The 20,653-nt window shown below is 35.5% G+C and overlaps 1 protein-coding gene across 13 annotated transcripts in view; it reads left to right on the top strand.

Moving 5' to 3' along the window:
* LOC139974164 (protein 4.1-like) overlaps positions 1-20,653 on the top strand; it is a 113,724-nt gene that overhangs the window by 43,320 nt on the left and 49,751 nt on the right. For all 13 annotated transcript variants that reach the window (XM_071981112.1, XM_071981119.1, XM_071981115.1 and 10 more), the window contains exons 6-7: positions 14,849-14,924; positions 19,176-19,415. In XM_071981112.1, the coding sequence (XP_071837213.1) occupies positions 14,849-14,924; positions 19,176-19,415 (316 nt within the window). The remainder of the gene's footprint in view (positions 1-14,848; positions 14,925-19,175; positions 19,416-20,653) is intronic.

The raw sequence follows: 20,653 nt of genomic DNA, 5'->3' as shown, positions 1-20,653 counted from the left end.
GTGCCTTTCAGATCTATAGGGTACTGGAAGCAAAGAGATTGTAGATGAACTATGTATCCTATACAGTACCACTAGACACAATTTAACACTGTATTAGTGTGTGCATACAGTAGTTTTCAGTGGTGGGTATTATGGATGAACAGAGCCCCCCCAGTAATAACTTAGTAGTTACGCTACTTGTCATAAATTATCCAGGCTTTCTTCAACACAATCCTCATCTTTAATTAAAGCCTTATAACATCTAGATTCTACTGTAGGGCTCTGCATTGCGGAAAAATATTCTACAGAGAGAGTGCAACTGGCCTATTACTATGGCAACATCTTAATCATGGTCTTTGTTTTAGTGTTCTGTAGAATTAGCTAGAGTTAGCAGGGTCATCAGCATTATATCTCTCATGAAGGTCTTTATATCTATGTATATAAATACGTAGTATATAAAGTTCAGTAATAGCAGTATAGTGCTCAATACAACTGACCAGTGCAAATCTACAGTATGTATATGTTTATGGAATAGCATGTTTGTACACATAAACATGCTATTCCATATATATTTATATGTGTGTGTGTGTATGTATACATGTTAACTGCCCGAGAAAATTATAGATAAATTGTTGGAAGATATATCTTACAGTTCTAAGAGAAATTTAAGCTACACAATATAAACAAGCGAGTGGGTATGACTGTGCTAGAGTGGACCCACACAGGTAAGTACTAAGTGGGTTCTGAAATATTTCTTGTACTTAAGGGGTTTGGGGAACACAACGGGAGGGCAAGAGAGGGGTATTGGAGAGATTGCAATACTACTGTTTATTGGTCACCGATATATGGTCGTAAATTCTACTTTATTTTTGTGTCTTTTGTGTGTCTCAGCTGCCTTGTACTGTCTTCATACTTAATCTCCTCACAGTAAACTAGATACTTTACTCTCAATTGCAGTACTTTGCTTGTGAGAGATAAAAGAAATCTGATATGGCCTTTGACTTTGCTATACTAACAACAGATATCAGGTAATAATTGTATTTACTCATCATGATTTATAAATGTCACCATGCTCTTAAAAGTACAGTGATATGAACAGGGCACCATGTCTCATGAGAGCAATATTAAATTTACTACAGGGTACTGTAGCTAGGTGTAAAGTCTTTGTGTCTCCAGAGAGAGAGAGCATTACAATGATCAAAGCCTATTCATGTCTTTCAAGACATGAAGTATGTAGGCCTATACTGTAGGCATGCTCATCCCTTTTTCTCACTTTATGCGCATTCTTTAAAGCTCTATATTCTGAATATTATTAATACTGTACCATCTGCTTGGAGAGATGCAGGACAGACTGGCTCAAAATTTCTTTTAATTCTAGACAAACTGTAGTCTAGTATTTTCTCTTCTTTTTTTTTTGGTGGGGGGGAGGGAAACATCTGCTGCCAAAGAGGATGCAGACATTAAAGCAGTTTGAACATTATGCAAACTTTGGTTGTCCATGTTTTACCGACTATGGAGAGAATTAAAGTGACAATTGACCAAATGATGACACCCTTGTAGATGTTCAGATTAAATGTAGGTTAATGAGCGAGTAATTCATTAATTTGTTTCGATCCTCAACATTTCTTTTGGCCAGACATCTCTTCTTGTTCGTACTAACCATGCACACACAGTAAATGTAACTACCTGTACAAGGCACTGTGTCAAGAAAAAATGTTGCAGCTGAGTGTCAAACTCCTGCTCATGCGGCAATACTGTAAAATGCATCAATTGATATTAAATTTAGCAAACAATATGGATTATCCTGGGCTGCAGATCTCAAGCATATCTGTTTTGTGACACTCGAGGGGCACAAGAGATTATGTTCTATGCAATCCCTCTAATATCCTACTTTTTCATGGTACCTTTAGAAGCACATCAGAAATCTAACCACAAGTTCAATTTCTTCCTCAAGTTAGTTAATTAATTACTTGAAATGACAGATTGACTTGTATGTGAGCAAATTGAAAAGTTTACCGATTTTACTGCATTCCTGTACGTCTTATCCGTCTTAACCAACTAAGTGCACTATCTCATCTACTGTACCTAATAGCGTAGATAAACGGATATATCTTTCTGGACACTTTCGCCACTGACCGACTGTTTTGATCATCGCATGTCATCCACCTGACCAATTGATCTTACATAAATTTGTAAAGTCTATATAGCCTGTACATTTGTGACAGACTTTCCATTCAGACAAATTGCGACACACTTCATTGCTATGGGGTTGGGTTGTAGGACCAATCCTTTTTGAAGCAAGCTTTTCGCCCACATGCTACTCCAGTGCTCATTAATCTTTTGACATATTAAGGCCTTTGGACTCTTCATTTGCATATTTCGTTAGAAGTTTGTGTTTTATTTTGATAGATGTTTGTAGATATTTCGTTAGATGTTTGTCCCATAGCAAGTCTGTGTACTCTTCCTCTGTGTATCTACAGTTATTTAGTCAAGTTTAGTATTGACTGCTGTAGCATCAAGTAACTTGATACATCCAAGGCAACTCAGAATCGGTCTTTAAATCCAGCCTGCCTCAGTCCGCAGTCGCTGATGTATACATGTACAGTATGCATGTACACTACCCTGTGACCATTATTGAATTTCCTATGGTTCTTGCTGTCATTGTTTACATAGTACTTGCTACAGTGCTACATACAGACAGAGCTGGTATATATATAAATAAATAAGTAAATAAATATCCAGGTCATGAATACGGTGGTTTTGTAATAACTGGGCCAGGGTATTGATTGTTCACTATTAGTAAACTATACGTATGTCATGAACAAGCGCTTACTTGGCAAACATTGGCTTTTCCAGGCTATAGTGACAAGAAAATTCATATATAACTATATGGGTTTGTAAATCAAGATCTATAGAGGTTCTATAATTAATGTACCTATTTTAGAAGGAGCAAAAGAACAACAAAAGTTAAAATAATTACTGCATGGATCTGTGACCTTGGCTTGACCTTTTCTTTGGTTTATTCTGGAGGTTTGCTGACACACATGTTTTGAATTCCTGTGCAAAACTTTCGCTAGAATTCAGAGGTTAAAATTTTTTGAGTCGTACATCCTGTGCAAAGGACATATCCATTAAACGTATGCTTGAATGATTATTATTTAATGCCTGTTTTCCACCTAACTGCTTCAAAAACTGTGAATGCAATTATGGCAGTGTGAGAAAACAGAGGTGGTTTAAGGATTTGGTGCATAATTGATTAAGTATATATAACGCTAATTATATACTTTATTCATCGCTACAGTAGTTAGTTCTTTGTGAGAGCAGGTTAATGTGTCATGGAGTGTTTGTTAAGCTCTTGTATTTATAAGCCATTCGTTTCTTTTCGTTTGTGTTTCTACAACATTAAATTGTACAAGTTGCACCAAATTAACAAAAGAAGGAACAGAAATTAAACAGAGGGAAGTAAAACTAAAAAACCTCTGAGGGGATTATCAAAGAGTTTCACTCCCTTAACAATGAAAAAAATGTAAAATCAGAAATAAATTTAAAACACAATGAACAGAGGAACAGAGAAAGTTAAAAAAAAAAAAAAAGTTAATAAATAATACAAATCCTGACCACAAGACCCCACCTAGCCCTCACAACCCCCCCCCCCCTTCACCAACTAAAGCCCACAGCTTCCAACATTGAAATTGTGCAGCACTGACATTAACCCATGTAGCATACTACTCAGAGGTAAAACAATATAAGCAAGAACTTGTAACGTTACTAAATCTAGACAAATTGATTTATACTGGCTATAAACGAGGCACAAGTATTAACACAAAGCTACGCACAGTAAGTAATAAAAGAAATCTCTTGTAAAAGAATCTACGCTTGGCTTATTAATAAATGTCGCATAATGCATTCCACATTTTTATAGCCCTGTACATAGCGTAACATTATACTGTGAATTAGAGGTACGGGTCACAATAGTGTGTAGAAGTTTAGACTGATGGGTGAAATAGTCGTGAAATATTAGTAGGAAGTTTTTGTGTAAAGTAAAGGTTCATAGAATCATTTTACAGTATGTTCAAATTTGGCGTAGCTGTTTAGAAGGCTCTGACATTATCTCCATACAAAAAAAAAAGGGGTGTGGATAACAAGAGGAAGAATTTTTTTATTACTTTTGTGGCAGTTTGACCCTTTTACATATGCAGTGAACCATTTTGCATAGTAGCTTGGTCATTTAACATCTATAGCACTGATAGCAGTTTGACCCTTTTACATACGCAGTGAACCATTTTGCATAGTAGCTTGGTCATTTAACATCTATAGCACTGATAGCAGTTTGGTCATATATATAACAAAGCACTGATAGCAGTTTGACCATGTTACATTGCAATTTGCATTATAAAATACTCTCCGAGGTTGAACACAATTTATTCTGATCTGAAATTTCAGTGGTTAAACTACTTTTACCTTACTACTGTACATGTGGAGTAAATTTAGAATTGATGGGGGAGGAGGGGGGGGGGATAATGAAAAGCTGTTAACCAAAATAAAAACTAATTGTGCACAGTTTATTTCAACCATTGAAGGTCTTTGTCAATCTTTGAAACTAATTTCCTTCCCTTATAATTACTATTCTTTTCAATGTACATTCATCTGGCAAATCGTCAGACCTGTACAATGTGGCATTACTACTGTATGTAATATAGGTGGGTGAATATCCTGGATTTTCAACAGATGTACAGATTTGTTGTGATCATGTACTTTCCCATGATCTACTGTACCCTAAGCTGCAAAGTCGGTAATGGAGTAGGTTACTGATCCCCACCCTTCTGATTACGAACCAGAACCCATGCACACCCATTTATAGACCTTTATAGACCTTAACCGATGCTGTGGCCAAGTGGATAAAGGCTGTGGCATTTGAAGCAATGAGGGTTAGCAATCGGGAGATTCGATACCTGGCTGGGTCATAGTAAGGTGGGTTTTTTATCCAAGAGCAATCTACTGTTTTCCCATCTGAAATGACTTTCTAAATTGAAAACATTGCAAATTTGAGTTTGAATGTTGAATTGGAAGCCACCCGACGTGTAAGTTGTAATCCATTTAAGCCCTTGTAGGTTTCTCCCACATTTGTGGTCGCCTAAGCGTCGCAAAAATAACTGCTGATTATTATTATTATAATTACCATATAGAAGTGGGTTATAATAGTAATGAATACAATATAATGTCTTAATTAAATTGCACTAATTGTGTGATGGTAACAAGCAAGAGATGTACAGTAGGTCAGCACTTGACTCTGAATTTTTTGGTTAGAAATGATTTTTCATTAGACAATTCAGTGGACAGATGGTGCTGATATGTGATCTAGATGTACTTCTAAATCTGTATCTTTAGAGTCGTGAATGCATGAATATATTCATCTCAACCATCTCATCATATTTCATAATCAGTTGATATCACAGAGCAGGTGCTCCTGCTCAACATATAATAATTAATTAACTTATCAGACTGCAAGCTTATATAGTAGAAAGGGGAGGCAGACATGGTTCTTTCCTTCTTTGCATATAAATTTGTGAAACAATTTCCTTTGTTATATTACTTCAGTGCTACCATATATTATGTGATAACAGATAGTGACATATTATTCCTTGCATGATACTGACAGACTCATCACCAATACTGCTTAAAGACATAGTAGTAGTATAAAGTCTTCCAATGAAGACAGATTCAAGAGTGTACACCAAAGTTGGTTGACATTCTTGCATATAATTACATATACAGTATGTGGAAAGATTGGCCCTGAAATCTCTAGATCTGTATAAAAGCTGGCATTGCCAGTCCACCACCCACCCATCCACACAAATCTCTGTGCACTCAAGGATATTGAAATGTAATAAATTATTTATTCATAATATTTTTTACAGCAGAGATCAAATATCTGTCCTTGGTACAGTAACAGGTCAGTGGGGTGCCCAGTACACACAAATAAACAAGTTGGCCATGGCTTTTCCCTTACAACTCTGCTTTTGCCCATAACTTCTAACCATTTTGTTCTTTTCTTTGTGGGAGGAAAGGTCATGACTCTATTTATGGTGGATTAAACAAAAGGATGTGACCCAACCACCACCTAAATGATAACTCATTGTTCTTACATGTACAGTTCATGTCGGTCTGTTATTGGCCTGATATGCACTGTATTCAGTCTGTGGGAATTAACTGGTTTTGTGACCAATACTATACAGCAGACTTGTACATATGATTCCATTACATCATGAGTACTCGTAAAAGTGTGAAAATGAGTACTTACTGTGAGTATTAACTGTATTTTCTGCAGCTAGTATCTATACTAAAGATTCCAAAATGATCTGTTCTTGCATGTGGGATTGTTATTGGCCTTATATGCACTGTATTCAATTGTGGGAATTAATTGGTTTTGTGACCAATACTATACAGCAGACTTGTATGTATGATTCCATTACCTGTACATAATGAGTACTTGTAAAAGTGTGAAAATGAGTACTTATTGTGAGTGTTAACTGTATTTTCTGCAGCTAGTATCTATACTAAAGATTCCAAAATGATCTGTTCTTGCATGTGGGATTGTTATTGGCCTTATATGCACTGTATTCAATTGTGGGAATTAATTGGTTTTGTGACCAATACTATACAGCAGACTTGTATGTATGATTCCATTACCTGTACATAATGAGTACTCGTAAAAGTGTGAAAATGAGTACTTATTGTATTTTCTGCAACTAGTATCTCCATAGATTCCAAAATGAATTGTTCTTACAGGGGTGGGGCTGGTGCAGCATATATCCAAGTTCAATCTGTAGAAACAGATTGTAAACAACATTGAAGCAGAAGACAGACTGCATGTCGACTTCAAAACCAGAAAATTGGAATACACCATGTCAGTCCCCAACACCAAAACTAATTAATCCCAGTTAGTAGCCTTGGGTTATTTTCCAATCTGGCTCTACGCAAAATGGTGGCTTGTATACTCTGTATGGAAGTTGATTTGGTTCAGCCCAAAGGGGTAACTTAAAGCTTTAGAAAATGGATTTCAATTTGATGCGTCAGGCCATCGGGTTGGCTAACAAACGTTTTCTGTCTAGCCTACAGTACTATATCGCCTGAGAGATGTTTTAATGTACATAGAAATTAAAATGCACACTAGTAAGTTGAACTTGAGTGTTGGTTCTAATGCTATGTTTATTGAACACCATTGCACAGTTGCATACATACATGAGTGGGTGCGTAGTATTGTGAACAGCCTAGATTCTGTCTAGGATCGTGAGAGAAATGGACCTGGGATAGATTTAGACACTATTAGACGAAAATAAATTCAAACTTAGATTGGTGCAGGTCTTGGCCAAGACTAATCAAGAGACGTAACTATTAAAACTATTGTTAGAATTAAGTCTTGATGTTTTATTTTCGTCCCAAAAGAAAATAAATTTGACTCAAATTCAAAAATGTGCTTACAGTAATTACCTCTGGCATGCTCCTTTAAGCCTAAACTGATGATGATGATAATGTTGGCCTCCTCAACGTAGGCCTAAATGTTAGTGGTGCAGTAATCCATTGTTTTATCAATTTTAGTAGCTCAACAAGAACATGCTCTTTTTTTTAACTTAATTCACATAAAAAGTTGAAGCAACATTGGATGACACCATTTGTCCCTGACAAATTTGTTATTAGCTGCAAACATGTCATTTTGATGCCATTGTTTTCCCTATTGAGTTTGTTCTCGCATCTGAGGAAATGACCTACATAAATGGTCTGTGTTTTAGACTTCTAAGTGATCCAGCCACTTTAACTAATTATACATGCCTAACATGTGGGTCATTTCTCAAGAATTAAAAGTGATACAGCAGCTCAACCTGAACTTAGTGTGGTTGGTTTTTAACAGTCTACATTATGTGGGATTTGAGGAAATTGCAGCAGTGCAAAGATGGTCATCTACTATACTGTACCATATATACAGGTACGTATGCAACATTAAAATATTTTTTTAGTAAAATGTGGGTTTAATATATGCTTCCACCTGTAACTCCAATTATCCATACAAAGAAAAAGTATCAACATTTTTATAAATAAAAATCATGAGGTATTTCTTTAGACCATTGATATGGCACCTACTTACAGTAAAGCCTTGGAATTGATCTAGCAGGGCATTGCAAGTATAGCCAGTTGGGGACTATTTCCTAATGCTATGACCACTCTATACTGTCCTCCCATACCATGCTTCCAAGCACTATGACTGACAGTACGAACAGTTCCTAACTTTTTATCAGACAGAGCCAGGATATATTCATACTGCTGGTACTGACAAAATTACAAACTTAAGTGCTGTGAAGCGGGACATGAAAGTACAGTATGGAAAAGATTGTCCCAACTGGGCATTTGCAAGCAATATGTTCAGTCCTATTATTAATTTTATTCAACTTGAGAATAAATCATGAATTCAATAGCCTGTGACCATCTTTGATCTGTATCTTAACTCACTAAAAGTGAAGCCTAGATGCCTTAATTGGGCTATTTTATCTTGTAAAAGATTTATGCACATTTTTTTTTCCATAATTAAAGTTATTTTCTCAAAAGTACTGGTACTGCAGCAGTATAGATATGTTTCATGTATATATAGTTATTATTAAGAGTATTTTTACTAGATTTTTTTTTTCTACATCTCGGTAAACTATGCAAGGATGCTGGTTATATACGCCAGTGAGCACTATATAGTTGAGATTATTAGCAATAAATTTGAGTGTCCGTGATTATTAATCAGTGACCATTAACTAACAGTTCCCTCAGTACTACTGCAGTGATGCATCTACCTTATATAGTGCCATATATATCTACAACTTCCTCTTTTTACATCAATTGGATTCAAAGTTGACAACCTCTTTGAACAGAACACACCCAGCTGGAACTAACTGGGACAAATGACCTTTGACCTTAGTCTGGTAGTTACATATAGGGTTTGTGGCTTACATTCCCATGGTGTGTCTGTAGGGTATGCCAGTCTTGAGAGAATTTTTTAACTGTTTGTCTTCTGAATAAATCTAGCTTTTGTTTATCAATAAAATTGTCAAAGAACTGGGTTCCTTTCTCTGTAATGGGATTAGCAGCCATTGTTCAGAATCGTAACTAATTGGCCTAACTTCTGTAATGACTTAAAGAAAGGCTGATGCATGTTCAACAACCAAATACTGCATTGAATGTCTTTTCTGCACATTGCAATAGTCATAAACAGTTTGGGTTTGTTAAAGTTATCTTAAAGAGGTACAGTATCTTAAAGAGGTACAGTATCTTCAAGAGGTACAGTATCTTCAAGAGGTACAGTATCTTAAAGAGGTACATTATCTTCAAGAGGTAAATTATCTTAAAGAGGTACATTATCTTAAAGAGGTACATTATCTTAAAGAGGTAAATTATCTTAAAGAGGTTCAGTACCTTCAAGAGGGACAGTATCTTTAAGAGGTACAGTATCTTAAAGAGGTACATTATCTTAAAGAGGTACATTATCTTAAAGAGGTACATTATCTTAAAGAGGTTCAGTACCTTCAAGAGGGACAGTATCTTTAAGAGGTACAGTATCTTAAAGAGGTACATTATCTTAAAGAGGTACATTATCTTAAAGAGGTACATTATCTTAAAGAGGTTCAGTACCTTAAAGAGGTACAGTACCTTAAAGAGGTTCAGTACCTTCAAGAGGTACAGTACCTTCAAGAGGGACAGTATCTCAGGAGGTACATTATCTTAAAGAGGTACAGTAACTTAAAGAGGTACATTATCCTAAAGAGGTATAGTATCTTAAAGAGTTACATTTTCTTAAAGAGGTACATTATATTAAAGAGGTGCAGTATCTTATGAAGGTGCTATACTGTGGGCATAGAGCTGAACTGTTTACCATGTTTGGTGCGTTCATTCAGGTCCAGTAAATTAAGATTAAAAAGCAAATATGTTGTTTGGAGACCGATGAGCATTACCATGTGAATACCCAAACCAGACAAGTTTCAGGTTTAGATATGAAAGTTGCAAGATTGTATATATATCACGAACCGATGGGCCTATAGATATGAAAGTTGCATGAAGTTCATCAGACCAAGTTTGAAGTTGACATGAATGATAATACATATATTGTGGCTGTACGTTATGCTGAGTCTATGGTATACATGTATTAATATACCAGATGTGTCCATAGTTCCCAGAATCCATCAGAATTTTAATTTCCAATTCCAAATTCATGTGGCTCTTGATCCTTCTTGTGCCCTGAATTCCCAGTTGCCCAGTAAAATGTAGACTGCAAGTTGCCTGTTTTTACATCCTACTGACACTGTACATGTACAGTGGGTGTACAGTTATTGTATGATGTCATAAAATGGAATATTAATAGTATGACATAATAAGTTTAGAGGTCCATCATGTTTTGACCTAAATTTCACTAATAAAGTTTTTCAAAAGTACAGTACTTTTTTTTTGATGCTATACTTTAACAAATGTTATCAAGTTATTCTCATGAATGGATTTTAGAGAGTGCTCATATTGGACGAATCAATATTTCTGTGTTAAGAAGTGAAATGAAGTGATTTGAGAAAGTATATACTGCACATACTGTAACTGAGTTTTAAAGCAAGAGCCTGGCTGACCATAACTTGTCTTTTCTAGCATACAGATATATATATTTGAGGGGAATACTTTAGACCTTTAAGTTCAGTGAGTGCATACATGTACAGCGCCCTGCAGGCTAGCTTAATTGTACAGTAACTTGAGACATCCTGAACACAGCTTCACAATATGCAATTAGTACAGAACAATATTTGTGATGGACATTATATATGTGATTTATACACAATGCGTACTGTAGGTGAAGTACAAGTAAAAATCCACAGGCAAACTCTCCCTGCAGTAGATGGGTTTCATATAGCTGTACATGTATGCATACAGTACACTAGGTTCTACACTTATATCTGTTCTGGAGCTTGACAACTGTGGATGACATGTCCAATTTACTGTGTCTATATACTGTACTGTATGACCATATCACAGTTTGTTAAAATTTCATCCTGATTAGAATCATGATTCATATTCTTCATTTTTGTGAATTTATGAAATTTCTAGCTTACATGAAGTATTGTATTTATATTCTGTGGTGATGTTCTGATTCGGTATTGTCATTATAGTTTATAATTACATCATTCTGTACTTGTATGTCCCTGCAGATCGACGGTAGCTAATTTACATTTGGGAGACAAATGAGAAATTTCGTGAGCCCCTTTGTTTAATTGATCTTTTGACAAAGCGGTTTTTTTGACAACAATCTTCCCGCCAAAATCAAATATTCCAGTTAGACATTGACCCTTGCTTGTGGTCTCTCTCCACTTACTGTAACAACAGTAATTCCCATGGCTTTGTTTGCATACTGTACATAGCTAGATCACCGTAGTAGTCCCACTTGTAGAGTATTTACATTCAAACTCCCACAGAACAAAAAGTTAGGGAGTGGAAAATCAAACATGTGTGTGTGCCTTTCATACTAGCATGTAGATATATAATCCTACAGTAGGTGCAACATGTTATATTTCTACTGCATGTATTGTGTCTAGTGTTATATTGTGTTACAGCATCGCAGAAGGAAACAAAACAATTGGCAGTGATTGCAATCAATATGTTTGAATGTGTTTAGTAAAATGCAAAATGGATATGACACTTTAGATACAGTACCACACAGTACATCATCGTAGACATTTGAAGGTTAGCGAACGTGTAGACCCCAGATATATGTTAGAATGTGAATTTATGGTCACTAGTTTTCAAACCTGAACGACTGTTCTCACTGTACTTCTTTTTGGTCCTAACAGCAAATTTGGTTGTCGGAAAACAAAATGTAGAATGACTGATATGTGCACTGTAAATGAGATGTGTAGGTTTGCTGAATAGAACACTGGTGCCTTAATTTGGCTAGTAAAATATCACCTTCAGTGGATCATAGGCCTACCACTGTATTTGTTTTATTTCAATTGCTTCAGAGTGATGTTTGGTGATAACCAATTAATCACTTTTGGGGGTAATTAGTTATAATTTAATCAGAATTTGATGTAAAACCAGTATAAGTCACCTGCCCGACACCCTGCAATGCTGTTGTAGGTGGTGAACCCGAACAGATATTTGGTCTTGGACCACCAAACAACCATTACAAATTTGACTTGACTTTACAGCCACCAACAAAACATCACAGTTTTTGAGATGTCCATGCAGACTGACTTCACACAGCTGCATTCCCTATCTCCTCACAACAATTGCACTAAATTGTTCTAAGTCGCTGTGTCTGAAATACTTTTTAATCCTATCAGCTCAATCAGATAGGACGAACCAAATTGTAATCCTTTCCATGTTTCGTCAAGCCTAGTTAAACTACATCCCACCAACCCCTTCCTCCTCTCTTGTCCACTTTAGCAGTTATAGTAAGATGCTTCAAGTCATTAACTGTGTATTAAATACACTCTTTACGAAACTGAATGGAAGTTAAAAGTAGTTTGCTAATATACTCTAATATATCTTGTGTAAAAGTAAGTTGGCCTGACGTTTCGATCCTAGCAGGATCTTCTTTAAAGCCTTTGAAGAAGATCCTGCTAGGATCGAAGTGTCAGGCCAACGTTCTTTTACACATTCTCCTACACAGGCTCTCTAGTGGATTTAGCAGTTTGCTAACAGTTTTATTTTATTTTTATTCTAAATATATCTTGCAGGACAATGTATAAACGTACCATTGAGTTAATATGTGCTGCAGTCACATATCACACATTATGTACATGTATAGTATAGGTCATTATAATTGCACTACCCTAAACATGTACTCTAGTGCATATATAGCAGATAAAGAGATATTATTCCAAATTACACTAGAGTAGGGTTTGAAAATCTTCAATTTCTAGTTTAGTGCAAATAAATTTCTCTTGGGAGAACTCACATGGTTGTTTAGAGTATTGTTTAATACTTTATAGCTGATTCCATATAGCTGCTACTATCACCAGCTGTAGTTACCACACATGTACATAGTAGAACTATAGAATAGTGTGATGAACTTAATTGCCAGGCATTAAACTGTGCAATATAGCTTGGAGAGGCATGTGTAGAATTTGAGGCAGATAAAAGGTACTTGTCAGATGTGTTCACAGCCTGCTGTATATTGTAATAGAACTTTTTTCTCTAGCTCCCAGCAATACCCCCAGGTATTGTAAATAGACCTATATTTGGAAAAATCAATGGAGGTAATGGAAATTGTTGATTACTACACTATAGGTGGTCTCAATTGTACCTGCAGAATGGTATCCCACATGTTGTTTTTTTTTCTTCTGTTTTTGGTACCTGTATCTGCTTAATATTAAATTTGAAACATTATTGACTGTAATTTAAAAAAAAAAAAAAATTGTTTAGCTTACAAGTATGATGTTGCTATAATTGTTAGTACATTACAAGTATGATGTTGCTATAATTGTAAGTACAGTTTTGCGAAAACAATATGTTAAACCTGCATGTAGAAGGCTCAAGTTTGGTTTTGTGTGCCCTCTATGTCTGGACCCCTTTGGTCAATTTTTGTGTTTTTGTTTGTCCTTTTTGTACACTAACATTTTAAAGTAATATTTTCTTATTACGTACTCACTTTTGATGTCCCATTTATAAATATTTATATTTATACTGAAAATAAATAAATGAAAAAATTAAATGAAAACGAATGGCCCTCCTCGTTTTATAAGGGACAACAAAATTCAGAGCCCTCAAAACTGCTAATTAATTTGAACACAAAAACAATTACTGTGCAAACATAAAGTATAATTGGTTAACAAAGGTGCAACAATGCACTTTTAACCCTGTCCGTACATACAGGTCTATGCTCTGCTAATTAATTTGAATACTTAAAACAATTACTGTACAAACTTTAAGTATAATTGGTTAACAAAGCTGCAAGAATACACTTTTAACCCTGTCCGTACATACAGGTCTATGCTCTGCTAATTAATTTGAATACTTAAAACAATAACTGTACAAACTTTAAGTATAATTGGTTAACAAAGCTGCAAGAATACACTTTTAACCCTGTCCGTACATACAGGTCTATGCTCTGCTAATTAATTTGAATACTTAAAACAATAACTGTACAAACTTTAAGTATAATTGGTTAACAAAGCTGCAAGAATACACTTTTAACCCTGTCCGTACATACAGGTCTATGCTCTGCTAATTAATTTGAATACTTAAAACAATAACTGTACAAACTTTAAGTATAATTGGTTAACAAAGCTGCAAGAATACACTTTTAACCCTGTCCGTACATACAGGTCTATGCTCTGCTAATTAATTTGAATACTTAAAACAATAACTGTACAAACATAAAGTAATTGGTTAACAAAACTGCAAGGTGCACGTTTACCCCTGTCCGTACTTACAGGTCTATATTACACTTTTCAACAATTCATTTAATTCTTTCTTTCTTTTTTATAAGAGACAAAAGCATTCAGAGCCCTCAAAACTGCTAATTAATTTGAACACTTAAAACAATAACTACAAACATAAAGTAATTGGTTAACAAAGCTGCAAGAATGCACGTTTAACCCTGTCCGTAAATACAGGTCTATATTACACTTTTCAGCAATTTATTTAATTCTTTCTTTCTTTTTATTCATTTTTTGAAAGCCACAAGTAGAGAGAGATTTTTCATCCCTTAGAGCATGTCATAGAATTTTAGGATAATTGCAATTTATTTAGCTCAACTTTTAGCTCAACTTTGTTCATTGCTTGAAGCAATCAGATTTTAGTTGGGGGACTTTTCCAATTTTTTTTCATCTTTTAATCTTTTCCCTTCATTCAGGTGGACTGTGGCAATTCATTTTCAATGTCAAGTTTTATCCACCTGATCCATCACAGCTGAAAGAAGACATAACCAGGTCAGTCTTTTTTTTTAAAGTTTTTAAACCTTGTCATTTTTAACCCTTATAAATAAAATTTAAATTCTTGATTTTGCTGTTCTCCAATTTATGTACAGGTCTGCAAGAGGATAATTGCTTCCCCAAGACTTTGCTTTTGTAGTGTCCATTGTTATCGACATTGGCATTTCTGTGGCCGTTCCTCTTAGCCAAACGTCCCATTTCCTTATCTGTGCAGGGGCTTTTTACTTTTCGATCTGTGGTTCTATAGATACCCAGCTTTTTCGCAACATGTTACAGACCGACTTCCCCATTCTTAGGTTTCCAAGCGGCATTTGCAATCGGTGTGTAGCAGTTTGACGAAATGTTATCAAAAAAGCTTGCCAACTCCGTCCTAGATTCAAGGGTAGTTTGAATTAAAAGCCAAATTTCTTTTGAAACCCTGTCATTATTATATGAACAGCTTTCAGGTTCCATTGAATTGAATCGGTATGTAATCCCTCATAGCTGGTACAATTAAATGACTTCTGGCCAAGGTTTCCTAAAGTTGAAAGAACTCATCCATAACCACCAACCCAAAACTGTATTTTTCATAGAACTGACATTCAGTTTGCTGGTACTGTAGCTCTAAAGAACTAGGACTTGTTTACCTGGAGTCATTGGGTTCATATCCCTTAGGGTAGCTAAAATCCCATTGTTTGTTTCCATGTATTTGAATGCTCTGTTCAAAGTTTGTTCTGTTATATAGGTTTTCTTTTCACAAGATATATATGCACCAGGACGGTTAAATGTACTTTTGAAATTTGTGAATAGTTTGAACCTGAAGGAAATCAGTTTTAACTACAAGACAGTACTTTATTCCCAAAGTGAACAGAGGAACGCAGACTAGGTGCGAACTATTTCAAAGCCTCCTTTGAAGGAATGCATACAGTGTATATATTTATTTTGGTCTTGGTTCAGCGCATTAATAACACAACAGATAAAATAGAGAGCTCTTAAATGTCGCTTGCTCAGTGCGTGAAAGTGACCAAAAACCCAAGGCCATTAACGAAAGGATTATATTGATATGGTACAAGAGTGCTACATAATAATTCCATAAACTGTAACAGTTTTGCTTTACACGTGCTGTGTACTTTGTTAAACTATGTAAAAACCACCATTTGTGGAAGGGTTTTGTTAAGGATCAGATGGGATACTTTCTTTTGTTAAATTAAGCAAAGAGCATTGTTTGATGGGGTATTGTGCAGTATATTAATTAGTCAAAGATGAGCTGGGATATTTTCTACCATGCAGTAACCTCATGGTCAAAGAAGCCTTATATGTGTGTGTGTGTATCATGTATTTACCATGTTCTAGATGCACAGAGTATTGCTCGGCCTGCAGGTTTGGGAAAAATTAACTAAAAACCCAAGAAGCTAGTGTTAGTACTACCACACCTACTAAGAGTGGGCAATAAAAATGGTAGACAGAACTTGTATTTCAACAGATGGAAACAGGAGGTCGTATAACAAAAGGAGACGGAGTAAAAAACATAAATCTTGACTCGAGCTGGGAGATGGAAGGCCACCCCATACCTGGCACCACCCTCCCATATTAAGGAGACCTTATTATATGCAGTAATTCTGTATATTTTTAATCATAGTCTGTATGCTAACTCGAAGTCTTTGCCGTACATGAACATTTAATTGGATTATATACTGTAGAAATCACTTCATTAAAAGACAGCATTATCAGCCTTTAACCCATTTTTAGCATACATGTATTATTCGTTTTATTTACTGTACAGTATATAGGTTTTGGGATATTAGACAATTTAAGTGCCCCGATTTTAGCAATCAAAACAAGTGGATAAGCTGTGACCGTGAAACATCCTGGATGCACAATAAATTCAGTTACGTAGGACCATTTGCTTTAAAGAAAGTCACCTACAACTCTTGTTGGTTTTCTTTTCTTTTTTATTCAATTGTTGAACGCAAATCATCTGGAACTTATATTTGTAATTTATGAGGAAGAAAGCCATGGCAGCCATTTTGACAGTTAATAATTTCTTCACTAACTTGGAAAAAAGAGTATGAAATATTTACAATTAACATTATCTTGAAAACATTCAAAGGTGTTGATTTCTGATCCCTGTTCATGACACCAGTATATATTACAGTACATACATGAAATACACATAAAAGAAATGTCTCCTATCTCCTTTGTTTTATGTTCCTTTTGTTTGTAATAAACATTTGTTCAAGTCTATGCGAGGATTTTAAGTCCGAGGGTGCATGGTTGTTAAATGACTTGGAGAGCACCAGACAGTCACCTGACTCATACAGTTTTCAATTTTAACTTGCTTCAAACATGTTTCACATAAATTTATTGGGCCAAAAAAAAAAAAAAAAATTCTGGAATTACTTTTGTATTGTTTGTAATTTTGGCACCATCCACTATTTTTCTGGGGAGATTATAAATTATCTGAAAAATATGGCCAATGTTCAAAAATTATTTCCAGCTACCGAATTAAGTTTGATCAGAAAGGGAAATGGATTTAATGTGAGGAGGCGAGGAAAGGGAATGGAAGGTGATAAGGAGAGCAGGGATTGGGGGGGTGGGGGTTTGGACAGATGGGGCAAGTAAAGTGCCTCACTGGAAAGATTTTATTGTTTAGAATGACCAGCTCTGCAGAAAATGTTTCAGCAACTTGACGGCCACACAGCAATCATCAGTGTCTGAGGAACCTGTAGACCGTATTCAAACAGAATAGAATTGCATGCAAAAGTAGGTTTAAAATGAAATATTTACAAGGATAAGGAAATTTGGCTCTCATCCAGGAATTTTTATCAGCACGATGTTTCTGCCTCTCAGCGGATTACATATAATAGTCGTTGAAAGCTTCCTGCGCTAGCTGACAAAATCACGCCTTTTAGTACTGACTATTAAAAAGAGAGGGGGGGGGGAAGGAATCTAGTTGATTTTTTGCGGCAAAGACGCATCCATTATAACACAGATTTGTCTTTTCATGTCCGATGAAAATAAGTAAAAGACGAGCCCTATAAAGCAACATTTTGTAGTGTGGTGTGTATGTCTGTCTGTCTGTCTGTCATGAACATTTCTGATCAAACCCTTCGGATGTATTCCGGCCCAAAATGAGAGATTCTAAGAGATTTCTAAGTTTCAAGATCTTCAATAATGTGTAGTTCTAAAGATGTAGTTTTATTCTGTGTCACTCAAACTTGTCTATGCCTATAATTTCATCATTCCTAGTCTGAGTTTAGCAGACTCATTTTTTTTTCCTTTTTTTTTTTAACTTCAATTGTTTTAGCTATATCTTTTCCTCTAACAAGAAACGAAACAAGAATCGAGTACATGCAACCATTAGGTTGTAACAATTCCAACGCAAAATGTAACTTGAGCCTCCCCCAACCATTAAGGAAATATAACTACAATATATACAGTATATGTGGACATTGCACAACTGTTAAGTACTCTAAGGAAGTTGGATGGGTGTGAGCTCATATTAAAACATTTAGAAAGGGTGGAGTCGGTGGTAGGTATATATGATATGTTATCTTAACAACAGGAAGATGACTGTTTCAATGACATTTATAGTGGGTGCGCTCGCTCACTCATATGCACAAGATGTGGGTAGTTTTTTGCCTCGTACATAGCTAAGTGCCACATGAAGGTGTTCTGTTGGTGTGTGTGTGGGCAGTGTTTGCTTTGAACCAAGAAAAAGAAAGCCAATATTTGTGAAGCTGTATTTGTTTTCCCCTTAACATCCATTTGTCCCATCAATCTTTACCCTACCAACCTTTAGTTTTGGAATGACAGTTGTATAATAATGAAAGCATATTTATCTGAGAGAGGTCATGTCATTGTATTGCGAGAGGGGCAAAGAGGGGAGTAGGTTTCGGAGTTGGGAGGCTTGCAGATGGGAGGCGATTTTAGCAATGGCTATATATATATATACTGAAGAACACAATTGTGATGAGCATTTATGGAAAACATTTTTAAAAAACATAAATTTATAAACGAAGACATCGTAAACTACTTTTAAAGTAAGATTTGTAATGACAGGATGATGTTGAGAAAAGGGTGGTGTTGGTGATGGGGGAGGGGGGGGTAAGGGGTGCTGATGTGGATACGAGATTGTATTGGGGACATGTTTATCACAAGAATATTTATCACAAAAAGATATAAAGCTAATAGGTGAAGTTTGCTTGTCCTTTAACCAGTCCTAATAACTGATTGTTTTTAAACTGTGTCTATTTCTCCTCTCTCTAGATACCAATTATGTTTACAATTGCGAGAAGACATTCAGAAAGGTAAACTGCCGTGCTCCCAGGTGACACACGCCCTTCTGGGATCCTACGTGGTTCAGAGCGAGCTCGGCGACCACGATCCCGAAAAGCACGGCAACGACACTGCATATTTGAAACCATTTAACTTCGCACCTAACGGCACATCTGACGACGAGCAGAAGAAGTTGGAAGAGAAGGTGTTAGAATTACATAAAACTCACAAGTAAGTATTTTAGTAGACCGTGCCTCTCAGATATAACAATATGATATATATACCCATATAGAAATTATTCAGTTTACAAGTAAGTATTTAAGTAGACCGTGCCTCTCAGATAACTATGTGATATATATATACCTATAGATATAGAAATTATTCAGTTTACAAGTAAATATTTTAGTAGGTGCCTCCCAGATAACTATGTGATATAAACCTATAGATAGAAATTATTCAGTTAACAAGTATTTTAGTAGACCGTGCCTCTCAGATAACTACAGTATGTCATATACCTAGATAGATATAGAAATTATTCAGTTAACAAGTAAGTATTTTAGTAGGTGCCTCTCAGATAACTATGTGATATTTATATATAGATATAGGAATTATTCAGTTAATTTTTTTTTTAATTTTAAAAATGAGAAAATAGAAATGATAACAAAAAATATGGAGAACATCAGACACAGATTAATCATAAAATTAATAGAAAGTTTGAATTAGTACACATGTGCAGGTAGTTGTAAAGTAACCGTTTATCAAGCCTTGATGTTTGTCAGGGTCACTGTCCCAGTAGGCTCTTATGTACACAGCTCTATCTAATTACTGTATTTTCTCATGTAGGCCAAAGTTTCCTGAACAGGATATTTTTTTTTTTCCCCTTTAATCTGCATTTTGTTCAAGTATAAACAGCTTTGATTTTCTGTTCAATAATGCTAGATCTATATTTGAAGAAGTTTAATGCACTCGCCAACATGCGTGCTTGATAATAGTAGTGTTAATTAATACCTGTGTACTGATACCATTAATGTCTGTGTGCGTACCTGTAGTTTGTATGCAAATAGATATACAGTATATATTGCCCTGTTACTCAGTCAGTGACATCAATCTTATCTGGTAGATAAGTTATTTTTATCTTGAGGTACAGTAATTGTTATCTGATCAGGATGAGTGACTGAATAAACCAAGTTCACCCAGTTGGGACAAGTTTGTATTATAAACTGTACTCTCATGGCTGCTTGAAAGCACTCATACTGACAGTATGAGAAGTATGAATATATCTTGTCTCTATCAGATAAAGGTTAGGAACTGTGTTCACAGTGTCAATACCAGTGCTTTGGCATACAGTATGTGTATCCTTCACAAACAAGGACATTTGCTATACAGTATGGGTATTCCTAGCCAGGGTGTGTGGATGACTGGTAGATAAGTTTTTTTTATCTTGAGATAATTGTTATCTGGTCAGGTTG

The sequence above is a fragment of the Apostichopus japonicus genome, chromosome 9 (genome assembly GCF_037975245.1).
Source record: "Apostichopus japonicus isolate 1M-3 chromosome 9, ASM3797524v1, whole genome shotgun sequence".
Taxonomy (NCBI): Eukaryota; Metazoa; Echinodermata; class Holothuroidea; order Aspidochirotida; family Stichopodidae; genus Apostichopus; species Apostichopus japonicus.
This window is presented reverse-complemented; position numbering and strand designations above follow the sequence as displayed.